This window comes from Furipterus horrens, unplaced genomic scaffold, assembly GCF_987537825.1.
Source record: "Furipterus horrens unplaced genomic scaffold, mFurHor1.1.pri manual_scaffold_3, whole genome shotgun sequence".
Taxonomy (NCBI): Eukaryota; Metazoa; Chordata; class Mammalia; order Chiroptera; family Furipteridae; genus Furipterus; species Furipterus horrens.
The window spans coordinates 188,911,747-188,934,322 of NW_028327173.1; the positions used below are offsets into that span (position 1 = coordinate 188,911,747).

Genomic DNA, 22,576 nt, shown 5'->3' on the forward strand with positions numbered 1-22,576 from the left:
CTGTGCTGCGAGGACCTCCATGCCAAGCCCGCTGCTAGGGTTTCCACAAGCATTACCTCTAATCCCTGTAACAGCCTGATGGATAGGCCATGTCTCCCCACCTTACAGGTGTGGAAAATAAGCCTCAGCAAGGTCAAGTCAATTCCCCAATGTCAACTAGCTAGAAAGCAGGGGAGCTAGGCCTTAAACCAAAAAGTGTAAGTGAATGTCCCACTGGACTACATCATAGCCCCGTGCAGAAGCCAGCTCCCCGCTCCAGGCTGCACTGCTCTCGTAGAGGAAGAATCTCAAGTAACTTCAGTCTGAAGCCCCCAACCGGAGGGAAAACCCCTCACTTCCCACCACAGAAAGACCTGTGCATAGTCACAGTTTCCTTGTCACAGCTTTGGCCTAGTGGTCCTGACCACAGGCAGCACGGCCCTTAAAACATAATCCCCCTTTGGTCAAAATGGGGATTCTCAGCCCTGGCTGCTGTGGCTTACTGGATAGAGCATCAGCCTGCAAGCCAAGTGTCACTGGTTCGATTCCCAGTCAGGGCACATGACTAGGTTGCACGTCAGGTTCCCAGTTGGGGGCGCAAGTGAGAGGCAACCACACAGTGATGAAAAAAAAAAAAGGAGATTCTCAAAAGGCATCTAACCTTGGCTAACTCACACTAGAAAGGGGGCTTAGAAATTATTCGGAGTCCCTCCCTGATAAGCACTGCTCTCCAGGCGTTATTTATGTCACATTATGCTTTTTAGGTCTCCCAGCGTGGCTGTGGAATAGGCAGAGCAAATGTTATTATCTGCATTTCACAGATGGGCAACTCAGGTTCAGAGATGTTGAGTGACCTGCCCAAGGTCACACAGCTACTCAATACCAAAGGCAAAGCTAAAACCCTAATTATTCATGTGCACCCTATGTTTCTGGCTCATTCTCTGGGGCTCAAAGAAAGACCAATGTGAAGTTTAATATCACCTTCTTTTTTTCGATACAGAAGGTGACACATGCCTGCTTAAGTACCCAGAAAGTGCCATCCCACAAGCTGGCTTTGGTAGGCCCACTTTCCAGATGGAGAAACAGCTCTCAAGAGAGGAAGGGGAGGGGCTCCTCCTGTAGGGAGTGAAAGTGGGAAGGGAATTAGAGCCCCTCCTTTTCTGCAAGACTCATTCCCACCCTCACAGGTGGGCAGCAGGTGTAGCTGGAGATAGGACAGGACTTCCCCCAGCACCTGCATTCAGGTGGGGAACAGATTTGCACACACTCCCAAGAGGGTCTGTCAAGTAGTAGGGCTGCGGTTTTTGGTTTCAAATTTGCTTTTTAAACTTTTCAGCCATTGTGGTATTGGGGACTATTTTGGTAACTTTTTTCCAAAAATTAAGTTGAAGTGATTTTCAAAACCAATAATTGGCCTTTGAGGATGGGGGTGTGGGACAGAGAGCCAGAGCAGTCGGGAGAGGAAGTGTGTCCCTCTGGTGTAACCCTCCTGAGTAAACAAATGACGTGACAACGCAGCAGCTCTCCAAACCTTCCCGAGCCTCCAGCATCCCCGTTTCACCAACCAGCAGGGCAAAGGGACTATCTTATGAGAAAGATGCAATCCCATCTGGACAGAGCCCTTTAAATGCAATCATTACGTATGCGTATAACGCACTCCAAGGCCACAGGTCCCTGCAGGAGAGTGACCCCCATCTCTTGCCACAGGTCACTGCAAAGAACTGAGGAAGACCAACCCAGCTCGGCTCCATGCCAGGCCGCCTTGGGCCCACTGGCAAGAGCAATTAGCCGGGGAGGAAGGCTCTCGCCAAGTTGCAGCATGAACACCGCAGCGGGCTGAAGTGGCCCAACTAGCCCCCGTCTGCAGGTCTCCCGGGGCTTCTTCAGGAGCTGAAGGGCTAAAAATAACCTCGGCCTTTGTTGTAAGCAGCTGGACCACAGAGATGGCGCTGACTTCAGGGAAGCCGAGCATGCGCGAGGGTCCTGCTCGCCGAGACCTGCCCTTTGGGCAAATGATTTTTCCAGAAATGTGTCAGTTATTGTGTGCTGCTGCTGTTGCCCCTGCTATTGAGATTCAAAGACAGCCCGTTCTGCTCAAGCCCATGGGGTGGACTTCCAACACAGACTTCTCGCAGTCTGAGCCTCGCCACTTTTCTTCTCAATACATTAAAAAAAGAAAAAGAAAAGCAAGCGTCCATCACATACTGGGGAGCTGAGGAGACAAAGGCAGCCCTCATGCACAGGGTTCTGCACTGCTGCCACCTTGATCATAAATAATCACATCCCCCCCAATTATTTGTTTCAGTAACAATCATCTCTCCCCTAACCTAAAATTTCCAGAGTCAGATCTCAGTAGACAATGGCAGACATACACTTCGTGGAAGGAAGCAATTCCTTGAGAAAAGGAATTCACGGTGTCACATCAATACCGAAGGGTCCCTCAAAGCTGCAGTCTTTTTTAGCAACATCTACGTTGTTGACTGGGCAGCCCTCTTCACTCACCTTCCTGGTTCTTGGGTGCCACGAGGGAAAGCTCCAGGTCCAGGCTGGTGGGGAGGCAGTCTTAACATACTCCTCTGCCCACAGGCTGTGGCCTGTCTCACCCCCAGGGTGCCTCAGTTCTGAAGGTGAAGGCACTGCATAACCTGGCTCCTTGTAAAGCCACTCCCGATGGGTCATAAATACTTATCGGCTATTGCGGGGCCTCAGAACTGCCTTTACAATGTTTCCTCCCACCCCTCAGTGCCTCCACCTCCCCACCTGGCCCCATCAAGAGACCACCCTGGCTGTGGGTGCCCCTGGACATCTGCTGGGGGGTCCAGAAAGCTCTTCCTCTTCACAGAGACCATGGAACAAGGAGGGATTTTTCACCGTCAAGATGGCCTCCAGGGAGCCCTCTAATAAACAGCAACTTCTTTCCAGCCCTTTGTTCCTCTGCTGATTTCAGGATGAAGAGTCCACGCTGGAGGCAGGAAGCTGTGAGATTTCTTAGAACACAATAGATAGAAAACACCAAACTACATGTGAATATCAGATGGGTGGCCACAAAATGCGGTCCCTTACAATGGGCACCAGTGAGGGCCGCAGGGCCGGGGCAAACGTGAGAGGGTCCCACAGGGCCAGGGTGGGACTGTTCTTCAAAGGGCAAGATCCTTCCGGGATAAACAAGGAGGGGCTGGCTGGCTGGAGTGCAGGAACCCGTGTGCGGGAGGTAAGCAGGCACTCGCCCTCCTGGTCCCACGTCCCCAGGCCCTCTGTGATCACTGGTTTCCTTACAGTTGGTCTGTCTGCATACATGGGAGCAGGGGCTCGATCTGGTTTGAACTGGGCTCTGGTTCGACCTCTCCAGCAGCAAGTCACCTGCTGCGAGCTGGAGGCCTAGGCTTGGCAGCCGAAGGCTGAGGCTTTTTCTTTGAGCAGTTCCCAGCATAAGTGGCAGCTCCAGCTTCCTACAGGAAACAAGACCACATTACTAGCAGCACTTCTCCCAACCCTCAAGCCCCGCCCCGGGGCCCTCACTTCTCGGACGCCCTGTGTTCTTTTGACTTTCACAATTCAGAGACAAAGTCCCAGTCCTGAACGCGTGGCTGGGGTTTGCAGCTCAGCAGAGGACAAGTGCGGCTCAGAAAACTGTAAGTGCTCAGAGGTGACCCGCTGAACTGCTGTCAAGACCCTCCCTCCTTGATTGCGCCTCTTCACCAGCATCCCCGGGCCTGGGCCAGTTCCCCTGGAGGCTCACACTCCTCACCATCTCAGCCACACGTCTGGGAAACATCTCTCTGGTCCTCAAGTTGAAATTTCAGCTGGTTGAACTGAGACTCAGTTTCTTCATCTATAGAAAGGTAGCAGTCATACCTACCTCGTAGGGTTGTGACGATTAAATGAGATAGGATATGAAAAGCCCTTAGCACAAGGCCTGCACCATAGTGAGGGCTCAGTAAGTGGCAGTGGTAGCCGTGGTTGTGATTGTCAATCTCGTCACCATTACCTTCTGGGGGCTCAGCCACAGGGGGATTTAAACAGTACATGTGGTAGCCACGGTCACAGTCATCACAGAAGAGTAGCTGGTCCTGGTGGAATACAGAGTAGGTGGCAAGGAGGAGAGAGAGAGACTGAATTATTTATTTAAGGCCAACGTCTGGGCCCTACCTACTCCAACAGCTTTATTTCCACAGATGAACCTCCCTAAATGCCCCTTTCCAGAACCCATTTAGAGTCTTCACTGTCCCCTGAATATGCCCTGTGCTTTGTCCACACCTGGAATTTTACCTTCTGCCTCTCCAGCTATGCAAATCCTACTTTACTTTAGGATTCTGCTCAAATCATACCTCCTCCAGGAAGTCTTTCTTGACTACCAGCTTGCATCTAAGCTTAAAGCAATTTATTATTCTTCTGAACTCCCACAGCCAATAACTCTGCTTCTGTAAGGGTAGAGAACTAAATTTATGCATGTCTATATTCCATGACGATTGCCTAGTGCATAGAACATACTTTACACACTTCAAGGTTTTACTTGAACTCCTCTGAATGTCACTCCTTTCATCTATAAAACACACAGCAACCATACTTGGTGGTAACATCCATGACACCACAGAACCATTTCAGGGTTTCATTACGCAAAGGTAGAGAAATGCAAATTAAGCTATTCTTCACTCCCCAAAACCTTAGGAGCTGGAGGCTGGAGCCCAGGTGCAAACAGAACCCTCTAGCTGTGATTCATGTCCAAGGACACAGTATGCACCTTTGTTCCCCCAGGTCCCTCTGCCTGGAGGGTCTCCCAGTCCCTGACCCTTTCTCTTCAGCACCATTTCTGACTATTCCCCACCTACCCTTCAAGTCTTCAAACCCTTATCTCTCACAAAGACTTCACTAATCTACTTCGCCTGGAAATTCTCTATCCCCTCTTGAATCCCCATAGTACTTTCCCTTTCTTATGACACTTAATTGCATTTTCCTTTACGTTACAGAGCCTGTATGTGGCAGACATCTCACTATTCTGTTGAACAGTTTGTTTGCAACATGCCTTTTCTGTCCACTCCTTTATGAGGCCCTTGGGACAGAACTTTGTCTTACTCGTCTCTGTATCATCTTCAGAAATTCCTAGCACAGAGTAGCTCCTCAGTAAGCGTGACCAGGTCCCCATCCTCTAGGTTCAGTCCTGTTCTATTCAGTGATCTTTGGACCTGCTTTGATAGCTTATAAGATGTTTGAAAAGTTAAGTTTTGTATCAAGTCTCACCTTGGCTCCCACCAGTGCAGAGATCCCGGAAAAGGTAGATTGAAGTTGGAAACCCCGGTGAGCAAGCAATGAGGAGGGAGATTGTGAAAGGCCTTTTGTATCATGCCAAGACTTTTCAGTGGGGCAATAAGAAGCTTTTGAAGAGTTAGCAACAGAGAAGTGACATGGTTAGACCTGCAATTTAGAAAGATCTCGCCTGGCTGGCGTGGCTCAGTGGATTGAGCACTGGCCTGCAAACTGAAAGGTCACTGGTTTGATTGCCAGTCAGGGCACATGCCTGGGTTACAGGCCAAGTCCCCAGTCGGGGACGTATGAGAGGCAACCAATCTATGTTTCTCTCACACATCGATGTTTCTCCCCTCTCTTTCTCTTTCACTTCTCCTTTCTCTAATAAATAAATAAATAAATAAATAATTCTTAAAAAGAAAGATTTCACTAGCTACTGTGCAAAAATAGATACCCAGGTGGAGAAAGGTTGCTTCTAGAGGCAGCCAGAGACCAGTTAAGAGGCTGCTATAGCCATCCAGGTGAGAGCAGGTGAGGGGTGATGGTGACCTGAAATAGGGCTGTGGCATGGGGGGAAACAAAGGGTCTTGCTCCCATTTAAGAGTCATTGATTACATGTGGAGAGTGATAAGAAAGAAATCAAGAACCTCTACTGGGTTGTGACTTAGTAAACCAAACGATGCAGCTACCCAGAGACGTGGACAGAGGAACCAATCTGTGGAAGGAGAGGGTAACCTCAGCTACAGACATGTTCTGTAGATCTACAGATCACCCAGGAGGGGTGCCCTAGAGGCATGAGGGGATCAGAAAAGAGGTCTGGGCATGAGGTATGGATTCGGAAGTCATTTGTGATTAAATAGCAGAGGAAGCCCAGGTATGTGAAAGAAGATGTCCTTGAACTTGGGCTCATGAGGGGGTGTCCACAAACTCCTTGAAATTAAACGCACAACTTTGTATATAGGTAGAAATAAATGTACATTTTCCTGAGGAAAGAGTAAACCTATAGCTTTCATTGAAAAGCTACTTCTGAAAAGTCAAAACTCATAAAAGTTACTGAGAAAAAGGTCAAGAATAGACCCTTGGGGAACATCAACTTTAAGGAACAGGGAGAGAAAAAAAAGAGACTCAGAAGCAGTAGAGAAGCAGAATGAAAACAGGACAGTGTGGTTTACTCCAAAAAAGACGTTACACCATGATAGAGCAGAAGTAAGCTATTTGACAATATGATTTTGGGACAATATGAGGAGAGAGAAGTTAGGGTGAGGACAGAAAATAGGGAGAGACTTATCAGAAACAGTGTTACTAAAGCCCTGAAGGCACTGATAACCCCTATATAGTCCTGACATGAGAAACACAAGAAGGAAGACTACCCAGATTGAACTTTCTTAAAGGGAAACCAGGCATCTGGGGGTTTAAGTGTTTTCTGCATGGGGTTGATCATTATCTAAGACCATATTCTCTTCTTTCCCATCTGTTTTTAAAGGTAACTGCCTGTCACAACTACCAAAACCCCCAACTCATATTGACCCCCATGAGAAACACAGTTTAAGGACCTCTTACCCCCAAGTATCCAACAACCAGGATCCACCTATTCTCAGTTCCAGAAGACTAGGAATCCCAATCTGGGATAGGCAGTATAAATCCCTGACTATGCAAGAGGAACCCTATTGCCCAGGCAGCCTCACTCCTTTATTCGTCCCCTACAACTGTGAAGTCTACAAAAAACCTCAGCATTAACACTATTTGTAAAGCCAAGGACCAGAATCAACCCAAAAGGCCATCGATAAGACACTGGTTGAATAAAGTAATGAAGAACTATGCAGCTACAGGCAGGAAAAAAGATTACATCTATATATTGCTATAGAGTAAACTCCAGGATTTTCAGTAGAAAAGAGAAGTGAATAAAATACGCATATCTGTTACCAAGAAAATGCATCCATTTTCTTAGATTCATATGCACATACATATGCTTACATTAAAACAAAATAGAAAGATAAAACTTAATTTTTGAAAATGGTTACCTATAAGCAAAGTGAGAGGATAGTGTAGAACAGGTAGGGGTAGAAGCTAGATTTTTTAAATATACTGTTTATTTTATAAAGTTGATTTTGGAACCAGTAAATATTTTACATACTCATAAAGCAAAATTCACATTGTAATTGTCCCTAAAAATAAAAGAAAAATGAAACAAAATTATCTAATTATGTATTAGTTGGTGGTATAACAATACAGAAAGAAACTATTCCAAGTGACTTTTTAAATTAAATGTATTGGGGTGACATTGGTTAATAAGATCACATAGGTTTTAAGTGTACGTATGTATGATACATCATCTGCATATTGCATTGTGTGCCTACCACACACAGTCAAATCATCTTCTGTCACCATATATTTGGCCCCCTTTACCCTTACTACCTACCACCCCAAGTGACTTCAAAATAAAGTTTGACTGTACATACTTAATCAAATATATCTTAGAACAAAAATAAGTGCAAATATGTGTGTATATATATGTGTGGGTGTGTATCTCTTTTCAGAAATCATATTGTTGGTGGTAATAGTGGAACTGAGAGACTTTTGTGTAGTAGGTGATTACTTGGTATTGAGAAGAAACAATTTTGACATAACTGAAAGAAAATATAGCTAGATTGATATCGTTAAGTAAAAACCCTATAGTTGGTCTTGTGTGTGAATTGAAAGTATCAGCATAAATGTATGGTGCATTTTATCTCTAAAACAAACAAAACATATTTCTTAGCTCTGTCCATTGAAAATGCCCCAAACGATGAATAACACAGTAAAAATCAGCACCCCTGGCATCCATATCATACACTCTAAAGGCCATTGCCCACTAAAAGAAACCAGAAATCCTTGGACAAATAGCTAATTCCAGGTCTGGAGCTTGAAATGAATTAATATTTTTACATACTGGAAAACAAGGAAACTATCAAAGTATTGGGGTCATGAGGACTCAAGGTGCCTGAGTCAAAAGACAACAACTCATGATCCACCCTAATTATGTTCCCACCAATTTTAACTGTAATGGATTAAAATAAATCAAATATGTTTAAATCCTTGAGTTCATAAAGATACTATTTTTTTAAAACTTTGTCACCTTCGAAAGATGCTAGGAAACATCCTATTATTTTCTGATTTATTATTAATGAAATATTTTTAGTCTTTTTTTTTAACATTTGCTTTCCAAGTTTTTTTTAAGGTTTTATTTATTTATTTTTAGAGAGAGGGGAAGGGAAAGAGAAAGAGAAGAGAGAAATATCAATGTGTGGTTGCCTCTCACGCACCCCAACTGGGGACCTGGCCTGCAACCCAGGCATGTGCCCTGACTGGGAATCAAACCAGCAGCCTTTTGGTTTGCAGGCCAGCGCTCAATCGACTGAGCCACAGCAGCCAGGGTGAAATACTTAGTCTTAAAGGAAAGTTGCAAACATGGTAGAGCTCCTGTACACATTTTACTCAGCTTTCCCTGTTAATATCTGACATTATCATAGTACAATCAGGAAAAGCAGGAACTTACCATTAGCATGACACTGCAGACCTCATTTGAATTTCACCAGTTTTCCCACTTATGTCCTTTTCCCGAAGATCCCACATTGCATTTATTTTTCATGTTTTTTAAATCATTTTTTATTTTTTAGCTACAGTTGACATACAACATTATATTAGTTTCAGGTGTACACCCCATTGATTAAGACATTATACAACTTACTAAGAGACCATCCCAATAAATTTTGTATCCATCTGACAACATACATAGTTATTAGAATATTATTGACTATATTACCTGTGTTGTACTTTACAACCCTATGACAATTCTGTCACAACCAATTTGTGCTTTTTAATCCCCTCACCATTTTCACCAGTGCCCCTGACCTCCTCACATCTCTCAACTGTCAAAATGTTTTCTGTATCTATGAGTCTGTTTCTGTGCTGCTTGTCCATTTATTTTGTTTTTTAGATTTAATTGGTGATAGATATATACGAGGTCTATGCAGAAAAAGTCCAGCCATTGTTAATATGAGAACAGTTAGCACAACATCAATGTAACCTGGCAGCCAAGGAGAGTGGACTGAAATGCACACGCATGAATAATGACAACTTCTCTGTACTAGTCAGTGGGGAATGCCATTGAGTGAGCACGTGTACTGTGTGGCCATCACACTCAAAATGACTGAGCAAGTAAAGCAATGAATCTGCATCGAATTTTGCATTACGTAAACATCCCTCTAAGAGAACTATTCAGATGATACAGAAGGCTGCAGCTATGGGCATCTGGTGATTGGCAGCTTCATCACAACAATGCTCATGCATCATGTCTTGTGCAGTGACTTTTTGTGAAACATCAAGTCACCCAGGTAAATCAGTCACTGCTACAGCCCAGATTTGGTGCCCTGTGACTTTTGGCTTTTCCCCAAACTAAAATCACCTTTCAAAGGGAAGAGATTTCAGATCATTGATGAGATTCAGGAAAATATGACGGGGAAGCTGATGGTGATTGGGAGAACTGTGTGAGGTTCCAAGGTGCCTACTTAGAAGGGGACTAAGGTGTCATGTCCTAGGTACAATGTTTCTTATATCTTCTACCTTTTTCAATAAATGTCTCTATTTTTTATATTATGTGGCTGGATACCTTCTGGACAGACCTTTTAATGCCATTTTATTATTCATATGTTTTATCTTTTCTTTCTTCTTAAAGGAAACCTCTTAACATTTCATATAATACTGGTTTGGTAGTGATGAACTCCTTTAGCTTTTCTTGTCTGGGAACCTCTTTATCTGTCCTTCCATTCTAAATGATAGCTTTGCTGAGTAGAGTAATCTTGGTTGTAGGTTCTTGCTCTTTATCACTTGAATATTTCTTGCCAATCCCTTCTGGCCTGCAAAGTTTCTATTGAGCAATCAGTTGACAGTCTTATGGGAGCTCCCTTGTAGGTAACTAACTGCTTTTTTCTTGCTGCTTTTAACATTCTCTGTCTTTAACCTTTGGCCTTTTAATTATGATATGTCTTGGTGTGGGTCTCTTTGGTATTGTCTTGTTTGGGACTCTCTGTGCTTTCTGGATTTGTATGCCTATTTCTTTCACCAAGTTAGGGAAATTTTCCATCATTATGTTTTCACATAGGTTTTCAATTCCTTGCTCTCTCTCTTCACCTTCCAGCACCCCCATAATGTGAATGTTGGTACACTTGAAGTTGTACCAGAAGCTACTTATATTATCTTCATTTTTCAAAATTCTCTTTTTCCTTTCTGCAGTTCTGATAGAGCGTTTTTTGTTTCTTATGTTCCAAATCACTGATTTGATTCTTGGCTAAATCTACTCTGCTGTTGATTCCCTATAAATTATTCTTCATTTCAGTTAGTGTATCCTTCATTTATGACTGGTTCTTTTTAATGGTTTCCATGTCCTTTTTTATGCTGTTGAAGTTCTCCCTAAGTTCATTGAGCATCCTTATTACCAGTGTTTTGAACTCTGCATCTATTTGCTTGTCTTCATTTTGTTTAGTTCTTTTTCTGGAGTTTTGTTCTGCTCTTTCAATTGAGACATGTTTCTTTGTCTCCTCATTTCATCAACCTCCCTGTGTTTGTTTCTACATATTAGGTAGAGCTGTTACATCTCATGGGCTTGGTAGAGTGGCCTAATGTAGTAGGTGCCCTATAGGGTCCAGTGGCACATCCTTGCCATTCACCAGAGCTGGGTACTCAAGGTTCACCCCCCTAATGCCACAGGTTCTGTACACCCTCCTATCGTAGTTGAGCCTTGATTGCTATTGGCACATCAATGGGAAGGATTTACCTCCAGGTTGATTGGCTTCAAGGACTGGCTACAACCACCAATTACTGTGGACTATTAGCTGTGCAGAGGTCCACCCCACAGAACAGGACTTACTTCAGCAGGGCTCTGATGCCCCCTGAGTCCGCCCCTGGAGTGTGTCACTTGTGGAGGTGGTTCGGTGGTGCTTCAACATGGTTTGAAGCTGTCCACTGGGTGTACTGGCTCTGGGGCCTCCAAGGAGGTGCCTGCCAAGATCAGTCATCGCCTGTGTTCTGCTTGGGGCCACCCAGCATGAGCTAAAAAGTGATCTGCAGATGGCTGCTACTTGTACTGGGCTTGGAGGTGCCCAGGAGAGGCCAAGCTATGAACCAAGGGCAGCTGTGGCTAGTGCTGGGCTTGGGTCCACGTAGCGAGAGGTGCAGGGCATGCCAAAGCCAGATGCTGCTTGTTTGAGAGATTTTAGGAAAGTCTGAAGCAAGAGCCAAGAGAGGCTATTTGTATGGAAAAGCCAATGGAAACAGCCTGAGTGGCCCCATAAATTGGGTGAGTGGGCTCTAAGGGAATCACCAGGACAAAGTGAACAGTGTGAGCCAGGCTGATGGAAACTCAGATATGGCCCTCACCTGCCCATTCTCTTCGGGGGAGGCTCAGAAAAGGAAAAATGGCCTCTGCCAGCACTTCTGTCTGGGAGAAAGCAGGACCTCCAGTCTTGTCCTGAAGCCAGACAATCTGATTCCTCTCCAATGTCTCTGTTGCCTTTGGAGCTGCTGCCATAGCAGTAGCATTCACAGTGAGAGAATCTGAGTAAGTGCGTGCACGGGCCCTTTAAAAGGAACTGTCTAGGTCTCCAGAAGCTTTTCATCTGACTCAGCCACACTCCCAACTGGTTTTTACAGCCAGAGTTATGGGGACTTTTCTTCTTGGCATTAGAACCCTGGGCTGGGGGCCTGGTTTGTGTCTTGGACCCCTCACTCAGCAGAAATTTCCACAGCTGAGATACCCCTCCCAATTTTCATTCACCATACGTGGGTGGGGGACCAGCCCATTCCATGTCTCCACCCCTCCTACCAGTCCCGATGTGACTTCTTCATATCCTTAGTCACAGGACTTCCGTTCAGTTATATTTCAGGTGGTTCTGAATGATGATTGTTCTGTAGTTTAGTTGTAATTTTGATCTTGTTGTGGGAGGATGCGAGTACCATGTTTACCTACACTGCCATCTTGACCGGAAGCTGTCATGTCTTCTTGATGTCTTTGAATCTGTGACAGTTCTTTGGTTTCTTTGTCTTTCATGACCTTGACACTTTTGAAGAGTCCAGTCCAGTGATTTTATAAAACATCATTTAATTTGAGTCTGTCTGATATTTTTTCATGAAAAGATTGAGGGTATGCATTCTTTGGCAAGAAAACTACAAAAGAAATGTTATGCTTTCTCAGTGCATCATATCAGGGGGCACTGATACTAATCTATTTTATTACTAGTAATGTTACTCTGATCATAAAGTTAAGGTAGTGTCTGCCAGTTTCTCCACTGTAAAGTTATAACTTTTCTCTTTGTAACATTAATAAGTAATCTTGTGGGAGAGATACTTTGAGATTATGCAAAATTCTCTTTCTCATCATACTTTTGCCTACTAATTTTAGCATCAATTGATGATTCTTGCTTACAACAACCATAATTGTGATGTTTTCCTACTGGTGATGTCCCTCTTCCTTCTACATTTATTAATTGGAATTCAGCCCTAAGGAAAAGTTTATTTCTTCCCCACTTATTTATTTATTTTCAATTTTTAAAAACATCAGTATGTACATGTATTTTGTTTTTTGAGTTATAATCCAATACTATCATTATTTACTTTGTTGCTCAAATTGACCCAGAATTTGTTACTAGGATTTCCTTCAGGTGGTTCTTGTGTCCTTCAGATTTGCCGTATCAATTTCTGAACATGTCCTTACTTTCTAGCACCACAGTATGTTCCAGGCTCCACTTATACGGGAATAAGCAAAAGTAGGTTTACAGTTGTGAGTCAGGAAAGAGCTTATTCTCATATTATTATTTACTTATTAATTATTGTGTTATTTATTGTTATTGTTATTATTAACTAGCTTTTGCCTCCCCGCTCCCCCCCCCCCATATTCTTCTCCTAGCTCCAGCCCTAGCATCAGCCATTTCTCCAAGGATCCCTGTTCCTTTTATTGGAGAATAGTGCAGTTGACCCTTGAACAATACAGATTTGAAATATGTGGGTCCACTTAGACATAGATTTTTTTCAATAAATATTATAAATGTATTTTCTCTTCTTTATGATGTTTCTTAATAATCTTTCCTCTGTTGCCCTGGCTGCTGTGGCTCAGTGGATTGAGCGTCGGCCTGTGAGCCAAGTGTCGCTGGTTCGATTCCCAGTCAGGGCACATGACTAGGTTGCATGTCAGGTCCCCAGTTGGGGGCGTGAGTGAGAGGCAACCACACAGTGATGTTTCTCTCCCTCTCTTTCTCCTTTCCCCTCTCTCTAATAAAATAAAATAAAACAAAATAAAGAAATAAAGAAACAAAGAAATAAATAAATTATAAAAAAGAAGATCTTTTCTCTGGCTTACTTTATTGTAATAATATAATAAATAATATAGGTAATAAATAAAATATGTGTTGATTGACTGTTTATGTTATTGGTAAGATTTCTGGTCAATGATAAGCTATCAGTAGTTAAGATTTTGGGGAGTAAAAGTCATACAGTGGATTTTTGACTGTATGGTGGGGGTCAGCACCCCTAACACTGCATTGTTCAAGGGTCAACTGTATTGAGAAACCAATATCTGAGTTGTCATTGCTTCTAGGCCCTGCTAGCCAACAGAGTTAAGAAATAATAAATGTGTGTGTAGGTACTCACATACCCGACTCTCGTTATTCACAATATATATTAGTTCAGACCTGTATACTTGTAAAGAAGTTTCAGTATGACTAGTTCACATACCTGAAAAACGAATTTACTCACTGGAGTACAAAATTTGTATAGTTATTTCTGTTTTTAGCCCCAAAATAAACAAATACTACTTTCCAAAGTCACTTACGTTAGTTCTTTTCTACCCCACCCTTCAGTATGGCCTTGTTATCTATTTATATTATAGTTAGGGTCATTTGTCACTGTTCATATCCCATTTTCGGTTCCCACCACATCCTGGTTGTTTTTCAGTATTTATCTATTATAGGGGATCTGAAACAACACACTGGTTCTAAGACTCAGAGCTATACAAAAAAGCATTCTCAGAGAAGTGTCACCCCCTTATCCATATTATCCCTCCCCGATTTCCCCATTTCTTATACTTTCTGTATTTCTTTCATACAAGTGAACAGGTACATAGATACTTCATTATGCCTTTCCTACAAGAATGGCAGCATATTATAGATATATTTTTACTTTGCTTTTTTCATTTAACAATATATCCTGGAAATCACTCCATAGTAATTAATAAAGACCTGCTTTGTTGTTTAACATATGCATAGTACTCCATGGTGTGGCTATACCATCATTATTCAACTGTTCTACACATGAGCATTTAGGTCATTTCCAATATTTTACAAGTATAAACAATGCACCCATGAACAACCTTATGCAGATGTATTTTCATGGCATTGTGGGTATACTCATATCTTTAGTGTGGATTCCTACAGGTGAGATTGCTAAGTCAATAGGTGAGTGCATAGTAGTTGTGTTAGATATTGTTAAATTTCCCTCCAGAGGGTTGTATTACACTGACAATGTATGAAGGTGCCAGTTTTCCTGAAGTTTCATCAACAGAATATATTGTAATACTTTTTATATGTTTTTCAATTTAAAAGAATGAAATGGAAACTCCATTTCAATTTGAATTTCTTTATAAGTACATTTGAACTTTTTTTTTTTTTTCTCAAAAATTTGGGACCATTTATGCATCTTCTGTGAATTGTCTTACATGTCTTTCTCCCATTCTCAATCAGATTTCTGGCCCCTTATCTCTCAAATTTTGAGAGTTCTTTATATATTAGGGATATTAGCCCTTTATCTGTGGTATATGCTGCAAACATTTTCTCCCAGTTTGTCAAGTGCCCCTGTACTTTATTGTTTTTCACATGCAAATTTTTATGTAGTCAAATTTTTCAATATTTTCTCTTATTGCTTCTGAATTTTGAGGCACAGAAAATCTTTCCTTATATTTAAAGAGAAATTCACTCATGTTTTTTTCTAGGGCTAATATGATTTTACTTTTGTATATTTAGATCCCCAGTTCATTTGGAGATTATTCTTATGTATTATGTGGGCCTAATTTTATGTTTCCTATTGCCCCAGCACCATTTCAAAAAATGTCTATCTTTGAACCAGTAATTTTAGATGCATCCTTTCCCCTATACTAAATGTCCATAGGTAGTTGGGTCAATTTATGGGTTTTCTATTCTATTCCATTGGTCTATTTGTCTATAGAGACTTTCTAGCATGCTTTAACATATGGTGGGGTAAGCCTACTCTCAAAATTTATTGTTTTCTTAGCTATCCTTGCATGCTTGTTTTTCCATATGAACTTCAGTATCAATTTGTCTAGTACCATAAAAAAATAAAATTTTAATATGTGGTTGTTTCTAGATTTTTCTATTAAAACAAAATTCCAAAGAAAAAAAAAAATAAAAATAAAAATAAAAAAAAAATAAAATTTTAAAAAACTTGGTGTCTTTATTGGGAATTAAATTTGTAAATTAACTTAGGAAGAACTGACATCTTTATAATGTTGATTCATTCTATCCAAGACCACACAATGTCTTTCCACTTGCTCAAGGCTACTTCTGCATCTTTTCAAAGGTGTTTTAAATTTTTCTTCATATAAGTTTTACACATTTACTGTTAAGCTTATTTTAAAGTATTTCTCCTTTGTTGCTATTGTGAGTTTCTCTACTATTATGTCCTCTTACTTGTTATTATTTGTGCCTATGAAGGCTATTAATTTTTGCATGGTAATTTCATATTCTGCTCCTTTTAATATTTTGGTTAGCTTTATAACTGATTCTCTTGGTTTTTTCAAATATAAAATTATAGTTTATAAAACAGTTTAACTTAAAAAAAAAAAAAGAAAATAGTTTTACTACTTTGTTACCACCTCATGCTTCGATTTATCTTATCTAATTGCATTAGCTAATATCTCTAAAATAATTATGAAAGTAGTGGAAATAGTGGGCATTCTTATTTAGTTCCTGATCTTAGCAGAAATGCCTCTAGTGTTTCCTCATAAATAAGATCATAGCTTTACTTCTAAGGCACAAAAAGTTCATCATATTAAGAAAGAATCCCATAATTTCTATTTTCTTGAGTGTTTTAATCATGAATAGGTGTTGAAACCACCCTTTTATTTTGAAAACTAATACATAAAGGAAAAGAATCAAGCATTTATCCTGCCTTTTTAATATAATCTATTCTTAAGGGTACTCGAGGTCCCGATGGTACAATGGTGTCCCGGGGTCAAAGGGGAAGGTCCTGACTGACACTTTCTTCAGGAATCCAATTACAAGAGTCCTGCTTTCCTCTCCCCCCCTCAAAGGACTCCCAGCCCCATGGACTTCTCTCTCCTCGGGGGAAGCCCCAAACTCACATCATTCTCCGAGGTCCCACAGAGGATGCAGGACTTGCACTCTATGCACTGCCACTTGTAGGTCTTGACGGCCTCAGTCATGTTCAGGGTGAACTGCAGGCAGGTCGGGTGACCTAGGGGAAATGGAAATCTTAGCATTAGGGCCAGAGGGTCTGACTTGTCACCTCTCATCACAACTAACTGAAAATACATTTATGTTCTGCTTGGAGGGAGGGTGGGGGCAGCATGTGTTGGGAAACAAACTAGGAACCTGGATGTGGCCTTATCCACACTCCCCTCCCACCCACAGTGACATCAAATCAAGGCCTAAAGAAAGAGATGCATATTGACCCTTTTACCAGGGACAGATACCATCCAAATCCTTTTGCCCTAGGAGCCTTTTCCCCTAGAGGTGCAGCCAGTCATGAGGCCAGGAAGTGGTGATCGGAGAGAGAGAAAGGACACTGCACAGCACACGGCACACAGCACATGGCACACGGCACACGGAAGCACTGTGAGAGTCCCCGTTATCTCCCAGCCCTGGCATCAACTGTGGCAGGAGCAACACACAGAAGCTAACTGAGCCTTCCGAACCACAGAGTTGTTCCCACTGCCTCAAGGCACAGGGTAAGAGTGTGCGAGCTTTCAAGAGGCAGAGTTCACGGGCTCCGTGGGGCACTGCACTGTGATCCAAAGCCTCCATGCCCATGCCCAGGAGATTAGCTGGGTCCACATCCTGCCCTGGGGAAGCAGCCAGGCAGGGAGAGCCAAGAAGTGCTGCATCACAGCAAAGGGGACACGGGCCAGGTCTATCCTAAAAGGACTAGTCACTGGCTTTAACTCTTTTTTCCATTCCAAGCCAACAACACGACTGGGGAGGGACATTAAACCATAACCTTAGAGCCCACAGCCCCAGGGGACCAATACTGAGCCTTGGCCATAGCTCACCCAAAAGAGAGACACCAGCAGTGAGAGGACAGCCATGAGCCATGGAATGTGAAAACCTGTGACCTTCTACCTGGCAAAAAAAGGAAACTTGGATGATGATTCCAGGTTTCCCAGTGCTGTCAATCTGCCCATTACTGATCATCACAAAAGAATTGGCAACTATGCCTACTGCTGGGGGTTCACCCTTCTCCAGGGCTCCGACTCTGCCAAACCCACTATATAGTGCATTGTGTTGCCTCATTCGCATGAGGGATTATATACTTCTAAAGAGGATGCTAGAGATGGGGGAGGGGTTGCTAATTAGAGTTAGTTTCACCAACCCAGTGCCCCTCACAGGGGGTGAGGACCCCCTGTGTTACCACCACCCCTTGGCAAAGCCACATCCCAATACAAGACCCCCATTTCCTCCCTTCCAAATCCACAGAGAGCTAGTAACATCACAGTCATTTGGGGTACATACTATCAGTCAACATGAGGACCCTTCAAATTTGGGGCTCCACAAATTCAAACCACATTCTCTGAATGAGAGTGGGGATGGAAAGGACTCGTTGATGGGGGCAAGGAGGGCCTCTTAGCAAAGAGCAGGCAGAAATACCGAGGCGCGTGCTGACCTAAAAGCTTCTCAAGGACTTTTCAGGTGCCATCCAACCCAGAGCCTCCCCCAGCTCTGGACCAACAACCCTCTCAAAGTGACACCTTGGCAGTGACCCTGAAGAGAAAGAAGACTGGTATTAAAAGCCTGGATGAACTCTCGAAAGCATCTCAGAGGTCTATCTAAGAAGAACACCGGCCAAGGTTGTTCCCTATCCCAGTCTCTCAGAGAGCACACTGGGATTGGAATAGGACAGAAAATACCAGTTGGAGGTTCTGAGGCGGCTGGCAAGGTCATCGGAGCCAGATTACGCTGGCATTAGTAGCCCTTATTTATTAAGGATTTGGGGCTTTAGAATCATTAAAGGGCTTTAGGCAAGGCAGGGAGTGGATCACATTGTGTTTTTAAGGAACGGACTTGAGCATAAGAGATCTTTGGGATGATGAAGCAGTTCTGTATCTCAATGTGGTGGTGGTTACATATATGGTAAGACTGCACAGAATTACACATATACACACATAAGTACACAGTGTGTGGGCATGTAAAGCCAATAAAATAGGAATAAGATCTGCAATTGCATCGATGTCAGTTGACTGCTTTTGATATTGAACTACAGTTATGTAAAATGGTACCAGTGGAGGAAACTGGGTGGAGGGTGCATGTGACCTCTCTGTAATATATTTAATAACTTTATATGATGCTATAATTTTATTTCAAAATAAAAAATTGAGAAGATCTTTTTGTATAAAGAAGACACAAATAAAACAAAATCATCAAGAAGGATGGGAGGGAGGGAGGAGGGAGCAGAAGGAAGGAAGGAAACAAGGAAGGAAGGAAGGGAGAGAGAAAGGGAAGGAGGGAGGAAGGAAGAAGGGAGGAAAGAAGAAAGGAAGGAAGGAATGTACGAGTGAACAAACTACTAATAAAGAATTTGTGAGGGTTGGGCAAAGAAGGGAGGCAGGAGAGATGGGGGGGCAGTGGGGGTGGAGTGGTAACGTAGAGATTCAAAAATTGTTGCCAGGAAACTAGTTCAGAGGCTGATGCAGCTACGAGGAGAGACAAGATGATTAAACTAAGGTGGGGATTGGAGACATATTAAAGATGTAACTGACAGGACTTAACCATTATTTGAACTTTAGGAGAGTAGGAAACGAGAGATGATGAGAAGCATTCCCAAGTTTCCAACCTGAGAAAGTAGGTGAGCTGCAGCAAAACTGACTCAGATGAGGGCGAGGATCGTAAGCATACAGGGACCCAGGAGGAGCAGGGGTGGGGGAATCACTCGGTTGAATTAAGGAAGTCAGTGAGATTTCTGGTGAAAATGGCAGGTGGATAGTCTAATATATGTGTTTAGAGCTCAAAAGAGAAGTATGAACTACACATGTAAATGTAGAATTTTTGCTCAATAGGTGAGAATTAATGAAATTATCTAGGAAAATAGAAGAGAGCACATGGCAAGAAGAAAGGAGAAGAGAGAAAAAGGTATAGGGCTGAGCTCCGACGAACTCAACTATTTAAAGCTCAAAAGGAAGGACCAACAGAGAAAACTGAGAAGATGGCTGGAGAGGTAAGACACAAACCAGGCAAGTATGGGGTCACAGTAGCCAAAGAAAAAATTTCAAGGAGAGGGTGGTCAGCTGTATTGACTACCACAGGTCCTTGAGTTTGTCATTGTTGAGTAAAGACCCAGAGTGAGGGAGTGTTGATAGATCAGAGCAAAAGCTGCCCTACTAATAATAGCACTCCTCGGTAGTGTCCTCTCCCCTAGGGAGGAAGGTCAGCACATTCCAGAGCACGACACGGAACTCAGCACTCAACTGGAGCTGCCGCCACAGGTGGGGATGGGATGGGGTAGATGTGTGTGTTCCACGCAGCCAGCAACACTCCACAAATCCTTATTGAAAGCCAATTCTATGTTCAAGTTCTCTCAGACCACTGTGCTGAGTTCTGAAGACAATTTCTGGTCTGGTTTTGAACCAGAGAACAGTAGCAAGCGGGTTTTGGAAACTCCTGTTGGAAGTCTTTGAAAAAGTCTAAAGGCTTCCTTTGTTTTAGTCTTGCGGAAGTCATCAGCCTTCCCCAAAGACCTTCAAACCCAAAGGAAGGAAATGACATCCACACATTCATTCCCCCTCTCCCTGGCCAGCCAACCACCCCCATCCCCAATAAAATGTAGGACTAAGATGAGCCTCAGCTCTGGCTACAGGCTCCTTCAGCTCAAAATTCAAGGCATCACTCAAGTGCAAGGAGAAAGTAATGGATGCAACTTCTCAGCAAGGGACGGTGAAGCACAAAAAGCCGAGTCACTCAACCAGCCATTCATGAGCAGGTACAAAAGCTGCACCCAGAACTAAATCCCCCTGCCTGTGCCACCATAACAGGTTGGCTGGCTGTTTGTTGCCTGTCTCCAAAAACTGGGAAAGTCATATTTACCAGCTGAAATTGTAAGAATAAGACTTCTTATCTATTGTGGAAATGACTGAAATAATGCACACTCTTGGACAAAAGGGAGTTTCTAAGGAAAGAGCTAGATACCCATTTCTAGGTTTTACAGCTGGAACTTTTTTATTTTTGCTCAGAACTAATTCTTAAAACCTTAGAAGTAAAAGGATAACAGATATAGTCTTTCTGATTCAAGGGCGGTAGAAGAAAGAGGCACATTTGTTGTAAAGCAATTTACCAGTAGTCACTTGCTACTGAAAGATTCCTACCTTAATCTTTTTTGTAAAGTTAACCATCATTCCCTAATGTACTATCTTAGAAATCTAGATTCTTTGAAATACTTCCAGGTTTCTTTAAGCAAAGAATATGTGCATTGCTATTTAAATAGCCCAATGGAGTGAAGGGGAAACAACCCTCCCCAGATGCCCCTGGGTGAGATGATTCAACAGGACATTTATAAGATTCCAATTACCAAAATGAACTTAGAAAGTAGTACAGCGTGCGTAATTCATCCTGGCCACAGCATTAAAAACCAAGTCCTTCCTGAATTGTTCCTCCAGATTTGTTCTATCAGGAAAGTTCAGGAAATCTTCTGGCTGCTTATTTAGTTGGTCCTGTAGTAAACTTGGTGTGAAGAGGTATTTTTCACCCAGCGCTAACCCTTGCCAAAACTGGCCTCCATCCTCCCTACAAGTTAAAACAGGAAGTATAATCGATGGCTGCCGTATATGGGAGACCTTACTGTGAACAGTGCTTTCAGACACAGGGATTTGGCTTCAGGGTGCTCTTTCCAAAGACGGAACAAAAGGGAAACCTGGGGGGGGGGGTGAGAAGCTTCTCAGAAGGGAGAAGACTGTCCACAGGGCTGGTGTGCATGACACTACCGTCTACCAGGCTCAGTGAAAAAGAGAAAGCAGGCATCTGGCAGCAGTGGCTGCACCCTCGCCACTTGAAGGACACATCTCATGCCTTTTCAGGACTCATGTGCACAGACACTGGGAATATTTCTGGGGAGAGCAAATGGGATTTTGTGGTATTTGAGTGAGAAGGCACACAGATCAATAGCCAAGCAAAACCAGTGTTAGTTTCATACGCACAGCTGCCTACTTCCGCACATGCTCATACACAACGGCCCACACATGAGTATTTCCAACCTTTGAGGGAGGAGAATATATACCCTCGTTGATTAAGCTCACAATTAGAAGTCATTAACCAGTCAGTATCATACTACAGATATTCGGTACAGTGAGAGAAACACAGTTCATTTTCAACAAACCCCGGGCAAAAACAAATATACAAGCTGCTATGACATGTGTCTCTTACATTAGGATCCTTATGAAAAGTTTTTTATTTTATTATTGCCAATATTTAATTTTGACTCGGCTAAACCACACCACTGATTAAATTAGAGTGCCAGAAACAAAAACTGCATTATCCTGAGAGGTATATGCTGGAAAGATAAATAAAACAGACATAAAGAGCTGTGGAACTATCATGGTCTATTATTTATTCATTGTTAAATTATAGCCACCTAATTATATTTTATTACCTTATTTATCAATGTTGATCTCTTAAAAACGAATTTGTCAGGAAAGGAGAACTTATATATCCCCGTTTCTCATTGTAAAACTCAGACTGCGCTTCTTGGTCTGATGCCTGTTTTACAGAAATTATATTATATAAAATACATAGGACCAGTTCTAATCTGATATAACACCAAAAACAAGTCTCCATGAGCATTCATTAGAAAGTAATTTAGCTCAAATTTCTAACAGTTCTCTACAGTCATACACACATGAAAATCTAATATTTACATATTGCAAAAATATATAAGACACTTTTGCTAAAGAATTTATGCAAAGTGTAGTCAAATCTGAGTCATCCACGCTAAAGAGCAATTTGAGGAGAAAAAAAAAAATACAACTAGCTCATTTTAGGAAGCCATCTCATTCAATCGGATCCATTCACTCTCATTTGCTCTCTCTCCC

The 22,576-nt window shown here is 42.5% G+C and overlaps 1 protein-coding gene across 1 annotated transcript; it reads right to left on the minus strand.

Annotated features, from left to right (window-relative positions):
• Positions 1-995: 995 nt before the first annotated feature.
• On the minus strand, positions 996-16,735 carry LOC150016997 (zinc finger protein DPF3-like). Its single transcript, XM_090271090.1, has 3 exons — positions 16,628-16,735; positions 3,968-4,049; positions 996-3,428 (listed from the first exon to the last, which is right to left on the minus strand). The coding sequence occupies exons 1-3, from the start codon at positions 16,706-16,708 to the stop codon at positions 3,358-3,360; spliced, it is 234 nt and encodes a 77-aa protein (XP_090127216.1). The 5' UTR covers positions 16,709-16,735; the 3' UTR covers positions 996-3,357.
• Positions 16,736-22,576: the final 5,841 nt, after the last annotated feature.